This window comes from Dipodomys spectabilis, unplaced genomic scaffold, assembly GCF_019054845.1.
Source record: "Dipodomys spectabilis isolate Male_0828 unplaced genomic scaffold, ASM1905484v1 ptg000174l, whole genome shotgun sequence".
NCBI classification, from domain to species: Eukaryota; Metazoa; Chordata; class Mammalia; order Rodentia; family Heteromyidae; genus Dipodomys; species Dipodomys spectabilis.
Window position 1 is genome coordinate 6,013,216 of NW_024870851.1, and position 24,302 is coordinate 6,037,517.

At 41.7% G+C, this 24,302-nt stretch overlaps 1 protein-coding gene across 3 annotated transcripts in view; it reads left to right on the forward strand.

Annotated features, from left to right (window-relative positions):
* Positions 1 to 16,761, forward strand: part of Fastkd1 (FAST kinase domains 1) — a 36,426-nt gene extending 19,665 nt beyond the window's left edge. For all 3 annotated transcript variants that reach the window (XM_042694220.1, XM_042694221.1, XM_042694223.1), the window contains exons 8-15: positions 105 to 591; positions 2,038 to 2,152; positions 6,556 to 6,684; positions 9,886 to 10,017; positions 10,891 to 11,004; positions 13,573 to 13,711; positions 15,202 to 15,316; positions 16,571 to 16,761. In XM_042694220.1, the coding sequence (XP_042550154.1) occupies positions 105 to 591; positions 2,038 to 2,152; positions 6,556 to 6,684; positions 9,886 to 10,017; positions 10,891 to 11,004; positions 13,573 to 13,711; positions 15,202 to 15,316; positions 16,571 to 16,666 (1,327 nt within the window). In that variant the 3' untranslated portion in view covers positions 16,667 to 16,761. The remainder of the gene's footprint in view (positions 1 to 104; positions 592 to 2,037; positions 2,153 to 6,555; positions 6,685 to 9,885; positions 10,018 to 10,890; positions 11,005 to 13,572; positions 13,712 to 15,201; positions 15,317 to 16,570) is intronic.
* Positions 16,762 to 24,302: the final 7,541 nt, after the last annotated feature.

Here is a 24,302-nt window from a genome sequence, read left to right on the forward strand (position 1 = left end):
ATATAATTGAGAACTGAGATTTAATAAATTTAAATTTGTAGCTTCATATATATTTTGTTTCTTGTTGCTGATGTATTTATCTTGTTCTTTTTCTCTCTTTATAGTTCTTTGAAAGTCAGTGTGATACCAAGTGAGGTTTCCATTCTGGTCTGTGCCATTTCCATGCTTCCTTCTCCTCACATAAGTGAAGAGGGGACATCCCGAATTGAAGCTGTTTTACCACAGTGTCACCTCAGTGAACTGGATGATTTTGCCTCTTCTATTTTAAGATGGATTCAGTATGATCACAGGTGTTCGGCTAGAATTACTGGGAAACAGCTGAAACTACTTCAAAAATTAGATCTTCATGGTCTTCAGAGATTACAACAAAGAAGCAATTTTAATATGTTTTGGAAGGAACTTAAATATATAAAAGGAGACTGGCTTTGTGAATCACTTCTTGAGGAAACAATTGATACTTTACAGCATTTGATGGATGAAATTAATTACACAAACATTTCTGGAGTTGCCGCTTTTATTTCTAGAACTAACTACCTCAGTAGTCTACTTCTGGACAGAATAGCCTCAGTGGTGGTTCAGCAGATTGAAAAGGTGAAATTAAATGTTTTTTTTTTTTTTGGGGGTCCGGTCGTGGGGCCTGAACTCTGGGCCTGGGTGCTGTCCCTCAGCTCTTCAGCTCAAGGCTAGCGCTCTACCACTTGAGCCACAGCGCCACTTCCGGCTTTTTTCTTATGTGGTGCTGAGGAATCAAACCCAGGGCCTCGAGCATGCAAGGCAAGTGCTCTACCACTGAGCCACCTTCGCAGCCGTGAAATTAAATGTTATATATTAGTTTTATATATTTTTAACTTCTACAAACATAATTTTAAAAATCCTAAGTACTTTCAGAAGTTAGAGTTGGAAGTTTAAAAATAAACTCTGGTGTAGATGCAGTGACTCAAGTCTGTACTAGTTATTTCAGAGGTGGAAAGTGGGAAATCATGGTTCAAGAACAGCCTAGGCACAATGATGATAGGTGCTGTCCTCCTAGCTACATAGAAAGCATAAGTAGGATTGCCTTCCAAACCATGCTAGTAAAAATACAAGACATTAAAAAGTAACTAAAAGAAAAAAGGGCTGGGGGCATAATCAAGTGGTGGAACACCTGCTTAGCAAGTACAAAGCCCTATGTTCCAACACCATTTCTACCTTTTCTCCCAAAAAAGATGCAAGAAAAAAAATCTGTCTTATTTGTTAGCTTAGTGCCTGATAGTTATATTGAATGAGTGAGTGAACAATGAAAAATTAACAAATGGATGAAAAATAAATACAAATGAGTTGAGATACCTTTAAGTGATAAGTGATACTGCTTCCTATTCATTTTAATGACTAATGAGTTCTGGAATAAGATTTTGTATCTAATAATTTGTAGACTATCTGGTTTATTTTTCTGTATTATACTTTTAAGTCATTACTCATAAGTCATCACATAAATGAATTATGGTAGGACCAAAAAATTAACAGGCAGGGCTGGGTAGAGTGCTTCCCTAGCAAGAATGAAGCCCTGGGTTCAATTCCTCAGTACCATATAAACAGAAAAAGCCCAAGGTGGCACTGTGTCTCAAGTCATAGAGTGCTAGCCTTGAGCACAGAAGAGGCTCAGAAACAGACTTCAGGCCCTGTGTTCAAGCCCCAGACCAGCAAAAATAAAAAAAAAATTAAAGACAGTGATATTTTTTTTTTTGGGTCCGGTCGTGGGGTCTGAACTCTGGGCCTGGGCGCTGTCCCTCAACTCTTCAGCTCAAGGCTAGTGCTCTACCACTTGAGCCACAGTGCCACTTCCGGCTTTTTTCTTTTTGCTTATGTAGTGCTGAGGAATTGAACCCAGGGCCTCAGGCATGCAAGGCAAGCGCTCTACCACTGAGCCACCTTCCCAGCCCGACAGTGATATTTTTTCATATAACTTTAGACATGTTAGAAATCGACTTTAGCTAAAAGATAATTAGGTTAAATTTTTGTTTCATTTTACTAAATAAATTTTTTGTTCTATTTATACAGATCCATCCTTTTTCAATCCTTCATATTCTTCTTCCATTCAGCATCTTGAACTATGATCCACCTCAAAGAGATGAATTTTTTGGAGCATGCATTCGGTGCATTAATTCTTACTTAGGTAGGTATATTCAGGGCAATTGCTCTGGCACAGAGGAGGTATTTTTGTGTCTCCAAAAATGTTCTTAACTATTTTTTTGCTACTAAAAAATAGAATAATAACAATAATAATATATATTTTTTTAGCAGCTGGGAGGAAGAGGCAGGAAGATTATGAGTTTGAGCCAGTATGGACAATGAAAGGAGTTCACAGACAACTCAGGTTATATAGGGAGACTCTGTCTCAAAACAAGAGCTGGGCACCCGTGGCTCATGCCTGTAATCCTAACTACTCAAGAGGCTGAGATCTGAGGCTAATGGTTCAAAGCCAGCCCAGGAAAGAAAGTCTGTGAGGCTAGTTTTCTTTTTCCTTTTCTTTTTTTTTTTTTGGTCTGTCATAGGGCTTGAATTCTGGGCCTGAGCGCTGTCCCTCAGCTCTTCAGCTCAAGGCGAGCGTTTTACCTCTTAAGGCATAGAGCCACTTCCAGTTTTTCTGGTGGTTAATTGGAGATAAGAGTTTCACGGCCATTCCTGCCCGGGCTGGCTTTGTGATCCTCAGATCTCAGCCTCCTGAGTAGCTAGGATTACAGGCATGAGCCACTGGTGCCCAGCTAAAGTCTGTGTGACTCTTATCTCCAATTAACCACCAGAAAACTGGAAGTGGCACTATGGCTCAAGTGGTAGATAGAGTGCTTGCCTTGAGCTGAAGAACTGAGGGACAGCGCCCAAGCCCAGAGTTCAAGCCCCATGACCGACAAAAACAAAACAAAACAAAATCCAACAAGAAAATAAATCGTCCTTTTTATGTTGGCCTTAGCAGAAATAGATAACAGAGGAAGAAAATTACTTTTCATCTTAGAATGAAAAGTAGTGAATTGAGTTTGACCTTCAAGGAGTAGAACTTTGTGGACTTCTCAGACTCAAACTGCTTACTTGTCTACATCATAGTGTCGAAGTTTTTAAGTGAAACATCTGGCCTAGAGGTTCTTCTTGTCAACATTACCATGATTTACTATGTATTTTTTGTCCAGTCAGGCATTCTTCCAGGCACAGGACCTTAGGAGACAGGAACCAGGTAGACTACCACTGGGTTTTGTGATATGTAGACCACTGGCCTTGAACTCACCATCTGCCTGCCTGCCTTCACTTCCTGAGTATTGGGATTACAGGCATTTGCTACTATGCCTGGCTGCTAGACTGCCATTGTTGAATTTACTTTCTATAGGAGGGATATTGGCAGAAACAATAAAGTACTCTGTAAGGTTAAGCAGTTCAAAGTACTTTCTAGTATATTACTTCAGAGTAAATGTATAGGATGGAGCATAGAGAAATGGGATGGGCTCAGTTCAGTGACTGTTTAGGAATTCAGGTACTGACTCATTGAGATGTCATTTACCATGGAGTAAGTGAAGTGAGGGAGTGAGCCATGTTGTTAGATGAGGAAGAGTGTACTATGATAAAGAGTGGCAATACCAAATGCCCTGAGGTGAGAGCATTGAGAAACAGCAGATTCTATGTCAGGCATGGAGGGAAGAAGGTTGAGCTTAGGAAGACTTGTTGGAGAGACAGCCAGCAACTCATTTCCCGGGAGCTTTTTGCTGTGTATGGGAAGCAAGTCATCTCCAAGCAGCAGATGTTTACTGACCACTTCATATATTACATTAGGTGCTAGTCTTCATACTAGGGTATATTTGTATAGACATATAGACTAGCCCTGGATACGCCTGTGGGAGACCTGTATCTTACTTGTAGTTGTATCAGTATCAGGTTAATGAACTTTGTTATGCTTTTGTGGATTTCTTAGCCAGATAGCATGTAACATTGTTTAATACTACTTACTGTACCTGCAGACAAGGAAAACAGGCTAGGATATCATCATGCATTTGCCTGCGTGGCATCCACTTACATTTTAGTAATATACCTATTTTTAGAAAGAGGAGACCTGAAGCAGACCTACTGTACTATCCTGGTTGTTCAATCAGTTGTTAATAACTAGAAGGAATGAAAGTCCATCTTTCTTTCCCTAAAGTTGTACTTAGAAGCTTACAAATTAGAATTTTTTTAACTGAAGAGTATGAGAAGTAGGTTTAATTTATTTTATGACAATGATAGAAAGCTTGAAAAATTCTTGTTAGGAGGATTGAACTCAAGTGCAAATTCTGTACCACTTGAGCCATGCTCCTCAGCCATGAAAAATTATTAGAGATTTTTAAAGTAAAATTTACAGTAACTAATAAAATAATAATTGCCTTTTTTTTGTTAGTGGTAGGGTTTGAACTCAGGGCCTAGGAGCTGTCTCTGAGCTCTTTTGTTCAAGGCTTATGTTCTACCACTTTGACATACCACTTTGATCCACAGTGCCATTTAGGATTTCCTGGTGATTAATTAGATATGAGTCTCACAGTGGCTGGGAAGGCGGCTCAGTAGTAGAGTGCTTGCCTTGCATGCATGAGGCCCTGGGTTCGATTCCTAAGCACCACATAAGCAGAAAAAGCTGGAAGTGGCACTATGGCTCAAGTGGTAGAGTGCTAGCCTTGAGCTGAAGAGCTGAGGGACAGTGCCCAGGCCCAGAGTTCAGGCACCACGACTGACACACACAAAAGAGTCCCACAGACTTTTCTGCCCAGTCTAGTTTGAACCATAATCCTCAGATCTCAGTCTTCTCAATAGCTAGGATTACAAGCATGAGCCACTGGTGCCCAGCTTAAAGGCTAGTTTTGACAGAATAGTTTTGCTAATGGAAATGATTACTATTAACTGCATGTATATTGTGATTGTTATTAAAAACAACAACAACCCAAAAGGAAAGTCTAGTATGGTGGCTCACACCTAGATAATCTCAACTACCTGGGAGGCAGAGATTAGGAGATTGGAGTTGAAGACCAGCGTGGGCTAAAATTTCATGGGACTCCATCTCAACCGATAGTTAGACATGGCAATGTAAGCTTGTCATCCCAGCTGAGCAGGAGGTCTAAATAGGAGGATTGCATCCTGGCTGGCTTAGCAAAACCGTGCAGCACTATTTGAAAAATAATTTAAACAAAAAGAGCTGGCTAAAAGTTCAAGTGTAGAGTCTAGAAAGCTATGTTCCAATTCTAATGCCCCTGCAAAAGGGAAGATTTAATAGTGTCTTTTCTTTTGTAAGACTATTCATGCCAATAGGCCATTTTGTTGCTCCTTCTTCTACATCACAAATGTGTCTTGGATGAGGCAAATCAGGAAAATCACTTCAGGCATGAGATGTCTGTAATGCTGCTAGGTGACAGGTAATGCAAGGAAAGTACTGAGACCTGAACTTCAAACATGGAGTCCTGAGATTTCCATAGATCAACACTAGAGCTGGGTTTCCTGAGTGACACCTGTACTCTGTGACTGAGGCAAGTCATTTAACTTCCCGATGAGCATTTATAAAGCAAGTATAATGCCTGTTCCTACTGTGCAGAGAAATAAGGTTGAAGCAAGGCAGTAATCGCTCAAACCTATAATCCTAGCTACTAAAGAGGCCGAGATCTGAGATCTTAGTTCTAAGCCAGGACTAGAAAAGAAGTCTGTGAGATTCTGATCTTCAGTTACCAAGCAAAGTAGTGTGTGGTGGAGGTATGGTTCAGTGAGTGGTAGAGTGCCAGCTCTGAGCAAAAAAGCCAAGCAAGAGAATGAGGCCATGGGTTCAAGACCTGGTACTGGCACACACCAAAAGATAGAAATGAGCATGTATGTTTATCTGTATTGCTTGTAATGCTACCTCCCACTCTGGGCACTACTCATTAGACGTAGATGTTACCATCACTTCTACTCTTAAACCTTTTAATAGAAAAATTGGGAGAGAGTGAAGGAAGGGGTGACATTGTCTAAAAAGAAATGTACTCTTTACCTGACTTATATAACTAATTCTTTTTTTTAAAACTGTATTTTTTTTTTTTGTCTTTTCTTTTTTGGTACTGGGGATCGAACCCAGGACGTTGCACTTGCTAGGCAAGCGCTTTGCCACTGAGCTACATCCCAGCCCTAACTATTTCTTTTGTATGTCACTTTTACAATAACAATAAAAGATTAAAAAACAACAAAACACTTTTAATACCATAGCACTATCGGTAGCATTACAATAAAAGATTAAAAAACAAAAAAACACTTTTAATAGCATAGCACTGTGGATAGCATTTGTTTAACATTGGAATGACAGTTTCAGCTTACACAAATTGATCCACTCAGATAATCAGCACTCAAATCAAGAAACACAGTGCTTGTACCTTTTCTCCTGTCTCCTTTCTCCTTCTTTTCACTTAGCCACTATTCTCATTTGAAACATTGTTAATGCTTGGTTTTTATCATTCTTTAAAAAAAAACAAAAACTGACTTCATTGAATGATATAATGATGTTTATGAGATCTTTGTACATTATAATTTTTTTATAATTTTGTTTTTTAGGCATATTGGATCCTCTTGTGTTAGTATTTCTTGGTTTCTCCTTGGCTACTCTTGAATATTTTCCAGAAGACCTGCTGAAGACAATTTTTAATATCAAATTCTTAGCCAAATTAGATTCTCAACTTGAAAGTAGGTATCTACATTTTACTTCTTTTTTTTTTTTTTGAGGGGAGGGGTCCGGTCGTGGGGCCTGAACTCTGGGCCTGAGCGCTGTCCCTCAGCTCTTCAGCTCAAGGCTAGCGCTCTACCACTTGCCACAGCGCCACTTTCGGCTTTTTTCTTTTTGCTTCTGTGGTGCTGAGGAATCGAACCCAGGGCCTCATGCATCCAAGGCAAGCGTTCTACCACTGAGCCACCTTCCCAGCCCCTACATTTTACTTTTTAAAGTTTATTACTTGCATTTTATATCCAATTTTCAGTTCTCCCTATCTTATTAACTTAAAACCTAGTAACTTTTTTTTTTTTTTTTTTTGCCAGTCCTGGGGTTTGAAATCAGGGCCTGGTGTTGTCCTGAGCTGCTTTTGCACAAGGTTAGTGTTCTACTATGTGAGCCACCTCTCCACTTCCCTTTTATTTATTTATTTATTTTAAATGATTGGAGATAAGAGGCTTATAGACTTTCCTGCCTGGGCTGGCTTTGAATTGTGATCCTCAGATCTCAGCCTCTTGGGTAGCTAAGATTACAGGTACGAGTCACTGGCGCCCGGTGTAACTTTTTATTTTTCTGGTTTTAATAGTGTATCATGATTGGCTGGAGGAATATAATTTAGTGGTAGACTACTTGTCTCTCATATATGTATATATACCAACACTTTGTTTTTTGCTTTTTGCTGATATTAGAACTCAAGAGATATTGGAATTCTCACCCTCCTTTTGTGCTTAGCTTGCTTGTTCATGGTCCACTCTACTACATGAACCATATCTCCAGCCTAGCTTTTTGTTGGTTATTTGGAGTTGGAGTTTTGTGAATTTCTGTCCTGTCTGGATTTGAAACTGGGTCCTTGAGGCCTTAACCTCCTGAATAGCCACTAGTGCCTCGCCCAGAATTGCTTTTCATAATTTTTGTAGAAAACTTGGAAAATACATAAAAGTATAAAAAAGAAAACTAAGCTGGATATGATAGTTCATTCTCCTAATACTAGCACTTTGTTTTTTGTTTTGTTTTGTGTTTTTTTTTTGGGTCCGGTCATGGGGCCTGAACTCTGGGCCTGGCGCTGTCCCTCAGCTCTTCAGCTCAAGGCTAGTGCTCTACCACTTGAGCCACAGCGCCACTTCTGGCTTTTTTTCTTTTTGCTTATGTGGTGCGGAGGAATCGAACCCAGGGCCTCTGGCATGCAAGGCATGTGCTCTACCACTGAACCACCTTCCCAGACCAATACTAGCACTAGCACTTTGGAGGTAGATGTAGGAGGATCATATGTTAAAGGCCAGTTTGTCTTCTTAGTCAGTTTCAGGATAATCTGGGGGACCTTGTTTAAAAAACTATAATTTTACACCAAGTAAAACTACTACTTTTAATGTTTTTCTTTTTTTGGGTCCAGTCGTGGGGCCTGAACTCTGGGCCTAGGCGTTGTCCCTCAGCTCTTCAGCTCAAGGCTAGTGCTCTACCACTTAAGCCACAGTGCCACTTCCAGCTTTTTCCTTTTGCTTATATGGTGCTAAGGAATCGAACCCAGGGCCTCAGGCATGCACTCTACCACCTTCCCAGCCCCATACTTTTAATGTTTTTCTGTCTTCTTTTCCTCCTTCTTCCTCTTCTTCATCTTCCTCCTCCCCTTCCTCTCCCTCTTCCTCCTCTTTCTCTCCTCCTCCTCCTCCCCCTCCTTCTCCTTCATTTGTGCTAGGAATCGATCCTGGGGCTTCTTGTGTCTTAAGCACGTGCTGTTCCATTGAGCTCTACTCCAGGCCTTGGAATATTTTCTTGTTTCTCTTGCTCTTATGTGTATATTTATATATCAATGTATTTTTTTTTTTTGCTAGTCCTGGGGCTCGAACTCAGGGCCTGGATGCTGTCCCTGAGCTCCTTTTGCTCAAGACTAGTGCTCTACCACTTGAGCCACAGCTCCACTTCCAGCTTTTTTTTGTGATTAATTGGAGATAAGTGTCTCATGGACTTTGCTTGGGCTGGCTTTGAACCTTGTTCCTTTGGTCTAGTCTCCTGAGTAGCTAGGATTACAGGCGTGAGTCATCAGTGCCTGGCTGGGGTTGTTTATATTTTTACTTTTGTATACTGCCTTTATTATCTAATTATATTTTAAAATAATTTTCCATAAAAATAATTTTCCATGTCATTAAATATTTTTGATGCCATGATTTAAAATTAGATACATAGTAAAACTTTTTTTGTTATCTTCCTAGGTTGTTTCCAGTTCTTCCTTCTGAATAATTATTATACATGAATCATTTTTTAAAATAAATTCCTAAACATGGAATATTAGAGCAGTGAAAGTTCTTGGTAGCATTTTGTTTTTTTCTGTCATTACAGAGTTTGTACTCAAGATTTGTTTTTTTTTGGGGGGGGTCCGGTTGTGGGGCCTGAACTCTGGGCCTGGGCGCTGTCCTTCAAGGCTAGCGCTCTACCACTTGAGCCACAGTGTCACTTCCAGCTTTTTTCTTTTTGCTTATGTTGTGCTGAGGAATCGAACCCAGGGTCCTCATGCATGTAAGGCAAGCACTCCACCACTGAGCCACCTTCCCAGCCCCGTGTACTGTACTCAAGACTTCATACTTGCTAGGCAGGTGCTTTGCTACTTGAGCCATGTCCTCAGGGTTTTTTTGTTGGTCATGGGGCTGGAACTCTGGGCTTGTCCCTGAGCTCTTCAGCTCAAAATGAGTGCTCTATCACTTGAGCTACTGTGCCACTTCAGGTGTTCTGGTGGTTAATAGGAGATGAGTCTCATGGTCTTTCCTGCCCTGGCTGGCTTTGAACTGTGATCCTCAGATGTTAGCCCCCTGAATAGCTAGGATTACAGGCATGAGCCACCAGCGCTTGGCTAATGCCCTCAGTTTTATTGGTAGCATTTTTGAAAAATGTAGTAGTTTTACAATTCATAATTGATAAAAATAGTATAGCTGAGTGCTGGTGGCTGGTTCAAGCCCCACGCTGGTTCAGGCCCCATGACCAACAAAAAAATCATAGTAAAAGTTTATTTTAATTATGCTACTGAATGTATTAGTTTCAAAATATGAAGCATTTATGTACGTGTAAAGTGATTTTTATAATACAAGTATGAAAATATCAGCCCAAAGTGAGGATCAGTGATGCAAACAATGTTGTCTTTGCTAGTTCTAAGTTACCAAAACCCATTACTTTATTATTTTTAATTTCAGTTTTACCCTCATCTCTACGGGAAAGGGTCCAGTTTCGTCTAATGGAGTTAAATAGAGCAGTCTGCCTGGAATGCCCTGAGTTTGAAATTCCATGGTTTCATGATCGGTTTTGTCAACAACTGTTTAATAAAGGTTTGAGTTTTCTTTTAACAAGAACTAGAAATTAATTCTAAAGTAAATTATTAGGTAATAATACATTGCTCTTTATCATTAAACCTGAGTATGACACAGTGTTTCCCAGAGATCCATGTCCTGATAATTTTTTAAAATTAATTAATTAATTATTTTTGTCAGTTGTGGGCATGAATGGCCTGGGTACTCTCCCTCAGCTCTTCAGCTCAAGGCTAGTGCTCTACCACTTGAGCCACAGTACTACTTCTGGCTTTTTCTGCTTATGTGGTGCTGACGAATCAAACCCAGGGCCTCATGCATGCATGGCAAGCGCTCTACCACTGTGCCACATTCCTAGCCCCATGGTGAAATTTTTAGATAGGGTTTGTGTTATAGGAATTCCTTCTTTCCTTCCTTCCTTCCTTCCCTCCTTTCCTTCCCTCCCTCCCTTCCCTCCCTCCCTCCCTCCCTCCCTTCCTTCTTTCCTTCCTTCCTTCCTTCCTTCCTTCCTTCCTTCCTTCCTTCCTTCCTTTCCTTCCTTCCTTCCTTCCTTCCTTCCTTCCTCCCTCCCTCCCTCCCTCCCTCCCTCCTTCTTCCTTCCTTCCTTCCTTCCTTCCTTTCTTCCTTCCTTTCCTTCCTTCTTCCTTCCTTCTTTCTGAGACCTAGTCTTGCTATGGACCAGATTGTCCCTCCTTTCTGGGTACCCCCTTGCTGGGATTCGTCCCACACCTGGAAATCCTGTTTTTTGAAAGCAGGCACTTGTCTTCTGTTAAATTTAGTGTCTTATATATGGTATTACACCGAGGCATTAGTCAGAATTAGCAGTCTTCCTTTTTCAATTTGTAGTACTAGAATGGTCATCATCTAGTAGACATTATTTCTGCTTTCTTTAAGATACAGGCAATATGAATTTAGCACAACAAGAGATTTACAGAATGTTAGCAGACATACTAGGAGGAGTCAATTGTGTGAAAGCTTCCACTCTTTCTCCTTACTACTACACAGTCGGTAAGTTGTTGGTAGATAATTGGTTGCTTTCAGTGGACCAGACTAACTTGAATAGAATCATCTAATGAACTGGAATTTTAAAAAGTTTAAAATTTATTTCAAAAATTGAGATAAAAATTTCCAAAGAAGCCGGGCGCTGGTGGCTCACGCCTGTAATCCTAGCTACTCAGGAGGCTGAGATCTGAGGATCGCAGTTCAAAGCCAGCCCGGGCAGGAGAGACCATGAGACTCCTATCTCCAATAAACCACCAGAAAACCGGAAAGTGGCACTGTAGCTCAAGTGGTAGAGCGCTCGCCTTGAGCTGAAGAGCTGAGGGACAGCGCCCAGGCCCAGAGTTCAAGCCCCACGACCGACAAAAAAAAAAAAAAATTTCCAAAGAGACAAAACTAGAGCAATACACTCTTTTGTTATCTTTTATTATGCTAGAGCAAATATCTATTCATTGTATGAAGAAAATACAGGGGAGGCCTGGTGCTAGTGGCTCACACCTGTAATCCTACCTACTCAAGAGACTAAGGTCTGAGGATTGTGGTTCAAAACCAGCCTGGGCAGGAAAGTCCATGAGACTCTTTTTTTTTTTTTTTTTTGGGTCCGGTTGTGGGGCCTGAACTCTGGGCCTGGGCGCTGTCCCTCAGCTCTTCAGCTCAAGGCTAGCGCTCTACCACTTGAGCCACAGCATCACTTCTGGTTTTTTTCTTATGTGGTGCTGAGGAATCGAACCCAGGGCCTCAGGCATGCAAGGCAAGCGCTCTACCACTGAGCCACCTTCCCAGCCCTCCATGAGACTCTTATCTCCAATTAACCACCAGAAAAACTGGAAGTGGCTCTGTGGCTTAAGTGGTAGAGCCCTTGCCTCGAGCTGAAGAGCTCAGGGACAGTGCCCAGGCCCAGAGTTCAAGCCCCATGACAAAAAAAAGAAAATATTACAGGAGAGTAAAAAGAAGACAAAAGCACAGAAAATAACCTGTCCTAAAGAAATACATGTAATTAGTACTTAAAGTAGGATTATTAAATCCCAGGCCTATCAGAATTGCAATTTGTATGTGTTAATTCTCATTATCATGAGTATTATTCTTATGTGAAAGTATATATAAATCTTTAAGATTTAATTGTATACAGGAATATAGTATGACTACAACAATATACAGTTCTTAATCATGGTTAAACACTGTCTCTGAGCCTCTTTGTACTCAAGGCTAGTGCTGTACCACGTTAGCCACAGTGCCACCTCTGGCTTTTTCACAGTAGTTTATTGGAGATAAGAGTCTTATACTTTTCCTGCCCAGGTTGGCTTTGAACTGTGATCCTTAGATCTCAGTCTCCTGAGTAGGTAGGATTACAGGCATGGGCCATTGGTGCCTGGCAGATTTTGTGAATATTTTGGTACACCAACAAACGTATTTATTGAATCTAATTTTTAATGTTTGAGGGACTGTGCTATGACTTACCTATATACAAAGACACCAAATTGAACCCATTAAATTGTGTGAAAAAATGGGAGGTGGGAGGGAATATAAACAAAGGAATGAACTTGTTCAAAGTACACTGTACACATGTATGGAATTATTACAATAAGACACCCTTGCATTCTAATTTGTGTTTGTTAAAAATTAAGTTTTAAAACTCCACAAAATAGGAGAACTGCTATTGCAACTAGTTATATTAGTTTATGTGCAATATATACATATGTAAATCTTTGCTTTTAATAGTTTTAGCTTCCTACAGCTGCTATCTAGAGATGTAAAGATATTAAAGTCAGACTTTTTTTTGGAGACAGTCTCACAGTGTATACCAAGCTAACCCAAACTGGAGGCCGCAGCTTCCCAAGTGCTGCGATTACAGGTGTGCTACCACACCTGGCTTAAAATAATTTTTCTTTTTTTGGGTGCCAGTCTTGGGACTTGAACTTAGAGCCTGGGTGCTGTCCCTGAGTGTTTGTGCTCAAGGCTAGTTCTTTACCACTTTGAGCCACAGCTTTATTTCCAGCCTTTTGGTAGTTAATTAGAGATCAGAGTCTCATGGACTTTCTTGCTGGACTGGCTTTGAACCATGATCCTTAGATCTCAGCCTCCTCAATAGTTAGAATTACAGGCATGAGCCACCACGCTTGGCTGAAATAAATATTTTCATGTGATTTGGAATAGTATAATTTGTTTCATATATTCATTCAGTTTATGAATGCTCATTGGTAGATTTTACTGATTGATTTTCAAGGACAGGTATTGACGGACCAGATCTTATCAGTTGGATAACTAAGGAGTTTTGTCTTTTTTATGTGTATCTATGTGTATATGTATATATACATATATTTGTCTTAAATTTTTTCCTATAAGAATGTATTGTCTAGGTACTGGTGACTCACGCCTGTAATCCTAGCTACTCAGGAGACTGAGATCATGGTTCAAAGCCAGCCTGGGCAGGAAAGTCCCGTTAACCACCAAAAAATTGGAAGTGGAGCTGTGGCTCAAAGCAAGCAAAAGAGCTTGGGAACAGCATCCAGGTCCAGAGTTCAAGCACCATGACCAAAACAGAATATCAATTTACATGATTAATTCCTATACTTTTAGATTTTGAATGTATCTTGGATAAGAGAAAAAGACCTCTTCCTTGTGGAAACCGTAATATAACAGTGGGGAAGCAACCTGGCATGTATTGGGAACCAAGTACCCAAATAGTTGGATCAGCTCTTCCACCAGGAGCTGAAAGGTAATTGATTTCTTAGTTTCATATTTTATTTATTAAAATTGGCATTTGGTTATGATCTTTGTTATCAAGGAGTGGGTATGGTTGCACCTTTTTCTTTTTTTCTTTTTTTTTTTTTGGTCTGGTCATGGAGCCTAAACTCTGGGCCTGGGCGCTGTCCCTCAGCTCTTCAGCTCAAGGCTAGCACTCTACCACTTGAGCCACAGCGCCACTTCCGGCTTTTTCTTTTTGCTTATGTGGTGCTGAGGAATTGAACCCAAGGCCTCATGCATGTAAGGCAAGCGCTCTACCACTGAGCCACCTTCCCAGCCCCTTTATCTTTCTCTTATATAGCTCATGTAGTCCGCTTATGTATCTTAACCTTCCTTCTGCCTCTTGCCTCATTATCCTACCTTCACCTGTTCCAAACCCAGCAGTCTATCTGAAAGTGCTCACCTGCTTGTCCTCAAATGGAAAGAAATCCTGTTGTCTTCCTTTGTGCTCCCAAACCTCTACCTTCTGAGAGCACTTAGCCACTCCTATGCTGCCTTAGTTTTGTACCTCATATGTTTCCAGTTAGAGTTAATGCTGTGTTGCTTTATCTCTATGTGTAAGTCTCTTATGTGGAGAACACATGTATAAGTATATTTTTGGCCAAGGAAACATGAAAGTAAGGAGATAGTTTACTTTAATGTGTTTTAAATGAATCGGTATGATTGCTATTTTTTAAGTAGAAAATAATTTTGTATACTCATATTTGTTTGCCTTTTTTTCTTTTTTTAGCTTATAAAGATGCATTCTTAACCAGGTACATGGCTCAAGTGTATATTCCTAGTTACTTGGGAGGCAGAGATGGGGATAGTGGATTGAGGCCAGCCTGAGACTCCATCTCAATCAATGTCTGGGCATGGTGACATATACCAGTTACCCACCCAGTTATAGGAGAAGCACAATGGCTGGGTGTAGTGGTGCATACCTTTCATCCCTAGCAACCCAGGGAAGCATAGATAGGAGGATCATAATCCAGGTCATGGGCAAGAAGCAAGCCCCTACCTTGAAAATAATACAAAGAAGGACTGGAGGTGTGGCTAAAGTGGTAGAGTACCTTGCTTGGCAGGAAAGAGTCTCTAAGTTAAATCGCCATACCTTCCCCCAACAACAACAACAACGACAACAACAAAAAGGAGCCAGGGACCAGTGGCTCACGCCTGTAATCCTAGCTTCTCAAGAGGCTGAGATCTGAGGATCACTATTCAGAGCCAGCCCAGGCAGGAAAGTCTGTGGGAGTCTTCTCTCCAATAAACCACCAGAAAACCAGAAGTGATGTAGTGGCTCAAGTGGTAGAGCATTAGCTTTGAGCTGAAGAGCTGAGGGACATTGCCCAGGCCCAGAGTCCAAGCCCCATGACAGACAAGGAAAAAAAGGTGCATTCTTATTCCTAAAGGCTAGTAATTACATATTTTCTCATTTTGCTTTTAGAAGTAAATGCTTTTTTTTTTTTTTGTCTTATTTAGGATTGCTTTTGAATTTTTGGATTCAAGAGCTTTTTGTAGAAATCTCCCTCACTTGAAAGGAAAGTCTGCTATGAAAAAACGACATCTGGAAATTTTGGGCTATCACGTCATTCAGGTATGAAACATGTAACTCAGTCTTTAGAAAATCCAACAGTCAGGTGGAGTCGTACAGGCCTGTGATCATAGCACTGGAGAGGCTGAAATAAGAGGAATACAAAGTGGCGCTGTGGCTCAAGTGGTAGAACGCTCGCCTTGAACTGAAGAGTTCAGGGACAGTGCCCAGGCCCAGAGTTCAAGTCCCACAACCAACAACATTGTAAGACTGTCTGAAACAAGAATATAAAAAAGAAAGCAGACAAGGACAGTCATGGTGTCTCACCCCTTCCTGTAATCCTGGATTCTGGAAAGATAGGAGTCAGGTAGGTCACAGTTCGAGACCAACCTGGCCCAAACGTTAAAGACCCTCCTATCTCAGTAAGTGGTAGTATCCCAGTAGTATCCCTTTCTTGGAAAGCAGGAGGATTGCAGTCTGAGGACATCCGTGGGCAAAAACCGAAGACTTTACTCAAAAAAATAAAACAGAAAGGGCTGGAGGCATGGCTCAGGTAGTAGAGCAGTTGCCTAGCAATCATGAAGCCAAATTTAAAACCCCAATAAGACAGAAACAGTCCAACCAAAAAAAGAAGCTCAGACTTTGACTATTCACTTTGCTTCAACTTTAAGGCTTCAGAATTGCCATTTTTATGTTAAAAAGAGTTAACGTACCTCTGAAACAAATACCTTTTTGTTCTTTTTCTTTTATTGTCTTTAGAAAAATCTGTTGATTTATATATTTATGTTATGAACAAGATGGACAGGGTTGTAAGAGGAAAAGGCTAACATGTGAATGTGGAAGGATATGTGGGAAATGTCCATTCCAGGCAGTTCCAGGCAGACAGACTTGCTTTGGTTTCCCTAATGGCTCAAAGGCTGTGCTTCTATAAAGTCATTTCTTAGGGTTCCCGCAGCTTTTCTTTTTTTCTTTTGTCAGTCATGGGGCTTGAACTCTGGGCCTGGGCACTGTCCCTCAGCTCTTCAGCTCGAGGCTAGCGCTCTACTGCTTGAGCCACAGTACCACTTCCCACTTTCTGGTGGTTAATTGGAGATAAGAGTCTCATGGACTTTCCTGCCCTGGCTGGCTTTGAAAAGCAATCCTCAGATCTCAGCCTCCTGAGTAGCTAGGATTACAGGCATGAGCCACCAAATACAGCTTCCCACAGCTTTTCTTAGAAATATTAGGTCTTCCTTTTGTTTGTATGCGTTGTTTTTCCTTGGTTGTTTTTGTAGCTGCTTTAAGACTTTGATTCAAAGTACATTACTTGTTTTACAGATCCCTCATTTTGAATGGAACTCTATGGCAATGTCCAAAAAGGATGCCCGGATAAGATACCTGAGAGAACATATATTTGGAACAGACAAATCATGATTGTAGTTTTTATTTAAAATGAGTTGTGTATGTCACGTTTGTATTTGTTTTAATTAGGTGACTAAATTAAAAAGTCATAAGTGCATATATCCTGAGATGGGAACATGCCTGGTATGTTTGAGAATAACAAGGATCCATTGTGGCTGGAGCAGAACAAGTGGGTGATGAGACAGCAGTTAATAGCAGTTAATAGTACACTGCCTACTCTGAAGGTGGCAAGGGTTTAAGCAAGGAATGATAACTCATATTTGAAGTCCACCACTCTGGCTGTCCTATTGAGACAACTTCAGTGAAGCATGTGAAATCAAGAAATGAATGATAGCCACTTAAAGCACATTTCAATAATCCTGTATAGTGTCTTGAATAGTAGTAGCAGTGGAGGTGATGAAGAGTCAGATTTTTAAATGAATTTTGAAAGTATAGAATTTGCTCACTGGTAGAGATGAGGTATGAGAGAAATAAAAGTCATGAATAATTCTAAATTTTTGTCTTAGCAACTTAAAGAAATTACTGTCATTAAATGACAGTATGGGAAGAGCAATATGAGAGATGGCCTGGGGTCTAGGAGAATTGTTAGCTCTTGTGATTTTTAAACAACCAAGTAGAAATAAAATGATTCAATATTTGACTTTGGAGGTTGGGAAAGGCCCAGGCTCCCGACATAAACCTGAAAGTTGTCATTGGTATTTAATGCTGCAAGACTGGAAGAAACCACTTAGGATATGAATAAAGAATAGGGTGAGTATAGGAGAGATCACTGCACTGGGCTGTTGGGCACTCTAACATTAAAAGGTCAGGAAAGAAGTTTGGTACTAGTGGCTCATGCCTCTAATCCTAGTTACTTGAGCCATGGGATGTCAGCTCAGGCCGAAGAGTTCATGAGACCCCCTTCTCCATCCATAGCTGGGTGTAGTGATGTGCGCCTATCATCTCAAGCTACATGAAAGCTATGATTGGGAAGGTTGCAGTGAATCCTTTTCAGTGGAAGAAGTTGGGAATGATGGTGCACACTTAGCCTCCTAGCTATTATAGGAAGACTAAAGTAGGCAGATAGTGGACCAGGCATGGGCAAGACATAATACCCTACCTCAAAATAACCAGGGCAAAAAAGGGCTGCAGGTATGGCTCAGTGCTAGATAACCTGCTAAGCAAATGTGAGACCATAGAGCTGACCAAAAAAAAAAAAAAAATCAAGAAAGAGGAACCAGGAGACTTAGCAGGGATGTCCAAGGGAGTAGGAACAAAAAGTCAGAGAAGGCTACTTTCTAGAAGTCAAAAAGAAAGCATTTCAAGAAGTGAGCAATTATATCAAGTAGTGCTGATAGGTAAGTTGAGATCTGGGAAATGCCTCACTAAATAGGACTGAGGATGTGGCTTGTAGAGTTCTACTCCTAGCTCCAGCAGAAGAAAATGAGTGAAAAGCAACAAGAAAATTAGCAGTAACTTGAAAAGAAGTGCTAGTTATGAAAGCCTGTTTTCAGGAGAGGAGTATGCATGAATTTTTCTTTTAAATGGAAGCAAAGAAATAGAGTGATAGCTTGAATGGACCAATCTTGACTTAGTCTAATCCTTCAATGTTGAAGGAATGATTTTCTCTGTCATACAACATATTCATAATAAACTAGTTATTAAGAATTAACGGAGGGGCTAGGAAGGTGGCTCAGTGGTAGAGTGCTTGCCTTGCATGCCTGAGGCCCTGGTTTCGATTCCTCAGCACCACATAAGCAAAAAGAAAAAAGCCAGAAGTGGCGCTGTGGCTCAAGTGGTAGAGCGCTAGCCTTGAGCTGAAGAGCTGAGGGACAGCGCCCAGACCCAGAGTTCAAGCCCCATGACCAGACCCCCCCCCCCAAAAAAAAAAGAATCAACCGTGTTGGTCTGGGTGCCAGTGGCTCACGCCTATAATCCTAGCTACTCAGGAGGCTGAGATCTGAGGATCACAGTTCAAAGCCAGCCCGGGCAGGAAATTCTGTGAGACTCTTTTTTTTTTTGGGTCCGGTCGTAGGGTCTGAACTCTGGGCCTGGGCACTGTCGCTCAGCTCTTCAGCTCAAGGCTAGTGCTCTACCACTTGAGCCACAGCGCCACTTTCAGCTTTTTTCTTTTTTGCTTATGTGGTGCATCGAACCCAGGGCCTCAGGCATGCAAGGCAAGCGCTCTACCACTGAGCCACCTTCCCAGCCCACTCTGTGAGACTCTTATCTCCAATAAGCCACTAGCAAACCGGAAGTGGCGCTGTGGCTCAAGCGGTAGTGCATTAGCCTTGAGCTGAAGAGTGCAGGGACAGCACCCAGGCCCAGAGTTCAAGCCCCACAACCGACCAAAAAAAAAAAAAAAAGAACTGTGTTGGTGTAATTCCATCTTTTTTTTTGGGGGGGGGGGTGTCTGGTTGTGGGGCCTGAACTTTGGGCCTGGGTGCTGTCTCTCAGCTCTTCAGCTCAAGCTCTTCCACTTGAGCCACAGCGCCATTTCCGGCTTTTTTCTTTTTGCTTATGTGGTGCTGAGGAATCGAACCCAGGGCCTATTGCATGCAAGGCAAGCGCTCTACCACTGAGCCACCTTCCCAGCCCCCCAAGTCCATCTTTTAACTGATAATATTTGTGCTCTTGGGGAAGCTATGGTGTAGGATGGATAGGTGGAGGAGGGACATCTGAAACTTAGCTGTCTTTTGACCCCAGTATCCTCTAAATTGTAAATGCACTTTGTTCCACAGTTGGTAACCATAGTGCCTTCTATTATAAGCATAGTTTAAAAGCTATATGTGTTTTTGCCTGATGCTGGCCGCTCACACCTGTAATCCTAGCTACTCTGGAGGCTAAGATTTGAGGATCATGGTTCACAGTCAGCCTAGGCAAGAAAATCTGAGACTCATCTCCAATTAACTAACTCCCCCCCCCCCCCAAAAAAAAGCCTTGAGCAAAAAAGCTCAGTGCCACGCCGACTCCAGTGGAGTCTGCTTAGCATGGGAAACCATCTATCAGACCAAGATAGGGGCTTCAGAGACCTATCTCTGAGTTTTGGGACTTCACCGAAGTCTACCTCAGAGAATGGGGCTTTACAGAAACCTATCTCCAAGTTTTGGGACTTCACTGAAGTCTACCTCGGAGAATAGGGCTTCTAAGAGGCCTACTCCTGGAAAAAGGCTGGCAAGCCCCTGGGAAAGATGTGTTTCTGCCTTTCTTTTCCTCACTGTATAAGAGTGCCTATTAATCTTTTACTGTTTCTGCTGCTCATTGTGATTACTCATTGTCAACGTTCCCTTATTCAAAGCTCTTTCTTAAGAGTGTTGACGACTCCAATATCTGATGAATGTCTCAAAAATATGACTAACTCACCAGAGTTAAGTGCTACCCTGCAACCCCTCTTATGAAGGCTAGTAGACAAGTTATAAGCAAATATAAAAGTATTGGGGGTTTCACAAAGTCACTCCAGCAGAAGGAATTGTAAGAAATTTACAAGAAGCTGTAGGCGCGGCTAGAACAGAAGGAATGTATGGCAATTGCTGAGATAACTACTTAGGAGAAAGAACTTCCTGGTACTCTCATTTACTGAGACTTGCTAGATCTAGGCCTCCGTGACCTTACTATAAAGAAGGAACAGGAAAAATCTTATGGGATAATTAAGGCCTCTATAGAAATAAGGTAATGGTTAGTTGGTGACAAACGTCGAAACCCATTATATTTCTTAGAGATAAGCCGGAAACAAGTGCCTTTCAGGCGACCAGCTGGTGACCACCTAAGAATGAAGCCCTGCAGCAAGATTGTGTAAACTTTTGCCCTTTCAGGCGACCAGCTGGTGACCATCCAAGAACGAAGCCTTGCAGCAAGATTGTGTAACCTTTTGCCCCTTTCTTATGAAGACTTCTGTTATAAAAGTTTGTTATCCTCTGCATTAAATCGCACTCAGCACTCAGCATCCACTCCTAATGTGTGTGAGTTGTCTGTTTGCCATCTCCCCATCCTATTCCAGGTTCCTCCCGTAGGTATCCTCCGTCGTCCCGACAGAACCCGGTCCGCGGCAGCTCAGGCCCTGAGTTCAAGCCCCATGACTGGCACAAAAAAAAAGCTTTTGACACATGGAGAAGATTAAGGGTTTATCCAGTGTTTTCAGAGGCAGAGAATGTGGTAGTCTTTGGATTACAAATGAACTCCATGCTCTATTTTTGATACAACTGATTTTTTTTTTTTTTTTTTGGGGTCCGGTTGTGGGGCCTGAACTCTGGGCCTGGGCACTGTCCCTCAGCTCTTCAGCTCAAGGCTAGCACTCTACCACTTGAGCCACAGCGCCACTTCCGGCTTTTTTTTCTTTTTGCTATGTGGTGCTGAGGAATTGAACCCAGGGCCTCATGCATTGCAAGGCAAGCGCTCTACCACTGAGCCACCTTCCCAGCCCACAACTGATTTTCTTATATATCTTCTTTTTTTTTTTTGTCAGTCATGGGGCTTGAACTGAGGGCCTGGCACTGTCCCTGAGCTCTTCCACTCAGGGCAAGCACTCTACCACTGGAGCCACAGCTCCACTTCCGGTTTTCTGGTTGTTTATTGGAGATGAGAGTCTCATGGTCTTTCCTGCGTGGGCTGGCTTTGAACTGCAATCCTCAGATCTCAGACTCCTGAGTGGCTAGGATTAAAGGCATGAGCCACAGGCACCTGGCATATCTTTTTTTTTTTTGAGACTATCAATTCCCAGTAGAATTTATGTCCCTATATAGGATCTTAAAATCCAACTATAAAAAAGGAATGTGTTCATTTGTCCTGAAATAACAATACTACAGATTGTGTGGTATGAGCAAGGGATATTTACTTTTACAGTTCTGGGGGTTGGAAAGGCCCAGATCAAGGTGCTTGTAGATTCTGTGTCTAGCTCTTGTCTGTGTCAACCCTCTTGAATCCTTACACAGAAGCAGCTGCAGTTGCCTGAGTCCCTTGTAACTGCACAGCTCCTTCAGGACCTCTGAAGTACATGTTTAAAATATCCAATGGCTTTGCCATGAGTCTTGATAATGATTTTTACACTAGTGAACCTTATAAACCTTTTGAAAAAAATAGAATCTCTAAGCTGGGCGCCAGTGGCTCACACCTGTAATCCTAGCTACACAGGAGGCTGAGATGTGAGGATCATGGTTCAAAGTCAGCCCGGGCAGGAAAGTCCATGAGACTCTTAACTCCAATAAACCACCAGAAAATCGGAAGTGACACTGTAGCACAAGTGGTAGAGTGCTTGCCTTGAGCTGAAGAGCTCAAGGACAGCGTTTAGGCCCAGAGTTCCAGCCCCATGACTGCCAAAAAATAGAATAGCTAGACAGATCAAGCTTGGTGATCAATGTGGGGCAAATATCTTAGCCACATGCTCCTCTTATACTAACATGTATATATGCACACACACCCAATCCAATGATTTTTAGTGTATTTGTATAGTCGGAACATTTTTTGTTTTTTGGGTCCAGTCATGGGCCTGAGCGCTGTCCCTCAGCTCTTCAGCTCAAGGCTAGCACTCTACCACTTGAGCCATAGCACCACTTCGGCTTTTTTTTCTGGTTATGTGGTGCTAAGGAATCGAACTCAGGGCCTCATGCATGCAAAGCAAGCGCTCTACCACTGAGCCATCTTCCCAGCCCTAGTCGGAACATTTTTTATCACTTCCTCCTACCATACCCAAACACACACTGTAAAAAGAATTGTCTACCTAGGTCAGCATTCTCTCCCTAAAGCAACCTCCTGACTTCTTTGGTAAGTTTTTTTGTGTGTGTGTGTGCCTTTCCTGGGGCTTGAACTCAGTGCCTGGGCATGGTCCCTGAGGTATTTTGCTCAAGGCTAGAATTCTATTTGAGTCACAGCTCCTTTTGTGGCTTTTGTGGGGTAGTTTATTGGAAATGAGTCTCACAGCCTTTCCTGCCCTGGGCTGCCTTTGAACCTAGATCCTCAGATCTAAGCCTCTCAAGAGGATTACAGGTAGCTAGGATAACCGGTGTGAACCACCTGTAATAAATTTCTGTATTGTTCACCCTTTCAAGTCCTCCCTCCCTCCACCTCCGACTGGGGACAGGTATGTAGTCCAGGCTGGCCCAAACTCACAATCCTTCTGCCTCAGCTTCCTGAGTGCTGGGATTACATTTTGTGTGCCACCATTAACTGTCTATAAGTATCACTTGTTATTGTTTTCTCCTTCTAACAATTGAACTTGCATACAGTTACCTATCTTTGGGATTTGTTGTGTATTCATGGTACAGTTCATGTTTCCTTCCCTCCCTCCTTCCTTTTCTTCTCCTACCTTCCCTTCCTCTCTGCATTCCTCCCTATCTTCTTCCTTTGTTCTTCTATCCCTCTTTTCCTTCTCTTTTTTTTGTTTTGATAAGGACCAGGACTTAAGCTTTATTTCTGACCACTTTCATTCATTGATGGGCCCTCTCTCTCTATCAGTTGAGTAATAACTTTCAACTGCTTATCCTTTTTTATTAGCTCAGGCTGGCCCTGAACTTGTGAACCTCCTATCTTAGCCTCCCAAGTACTGGGATTATAAGTATGAGCCACTATGCCAGGACAGATCAGTATTTTTAGTATAGAAAAGCAATCAGATAGTTTCTAAATTTATAAAAAGCAGATTTTTCTTGAATATGTATTTCCATATTCATTTTCCAGCTTCAATACATTCTAATCATCTGGAATATTTGGAAAAGAATCCTAATATTTGGGCTCCCTCACAGACCAATTAAGTTGGAATTTCTAGGGACAGGGATTAGGCTTTGATTCCTTACTTATGATAGAGAAAATAAAGCTATATGAACACTTATCTATTTTTTTTTTTTTTTTGGTCAGTAGTGGGTATTCTCCCTGAGCTTTTTCACTCAAGGCTAGTGCTCTACCACTTTGGGCCATACTACTTCTGGTTTTCTGGTGGCTTAACTGGAGATAAGTGTCTCACAGACTTTCCCGGCTTTGAGGGGTCATCCTCAGATCTCAATCTCCTGATTAAATTACAGGTGTGAGCCACAAGCACACACTACTGGATAAATAATTATGGATTATTTCTGTCTGTGTAATCATGTCTGTCAGAAAATACTGTGTAACGTTAGAAGTCAAAATATGAGCAAGAATCCCTCCCCCATGGTGTAACACTGTTTTCACTGTATTTGATATTGGTATAATTTGGGGAGGGGAAGGGAAAAAAACAAATTGTTTAAATAGGGATACAGGTTGACCCATTGCAACAATGAAATGTACAAGATGCTATGTCGAAAAACCAACTTTATAATTTAGGCTGGGGGTGTGGATGTGGGTGTGGGTGTAGTTGAGGAGGTGGTAAGGAAGGGATGGTGGGGAAAAACAAGGAAGCAACAATAGTGGATAAGAAGTATACTCATTACCTTGCTCAGGCAACCCCTCTGGACAGTATTTTCACAATAAAAAACTTATTTAAAAAAATGAGCATGAGGGCTGGGAAGGTGGCTCAGTGGTAGAGCACTTGCCTTGCATGCTCGAGGCCCTGGGTTCGATTCCTCAGCACCACATAAGCAAAAAGAAAAAAGCCGGAAGTGGTGCTGTGGCTCAAGTGGTAGAGCGCTAGCCTTGAGCTGAAGAGCTGAGGGACAGCACCCAGGCCCAGAGTTCAGGCCCCACTACCGGACCCAAAAAAAAATGAGCA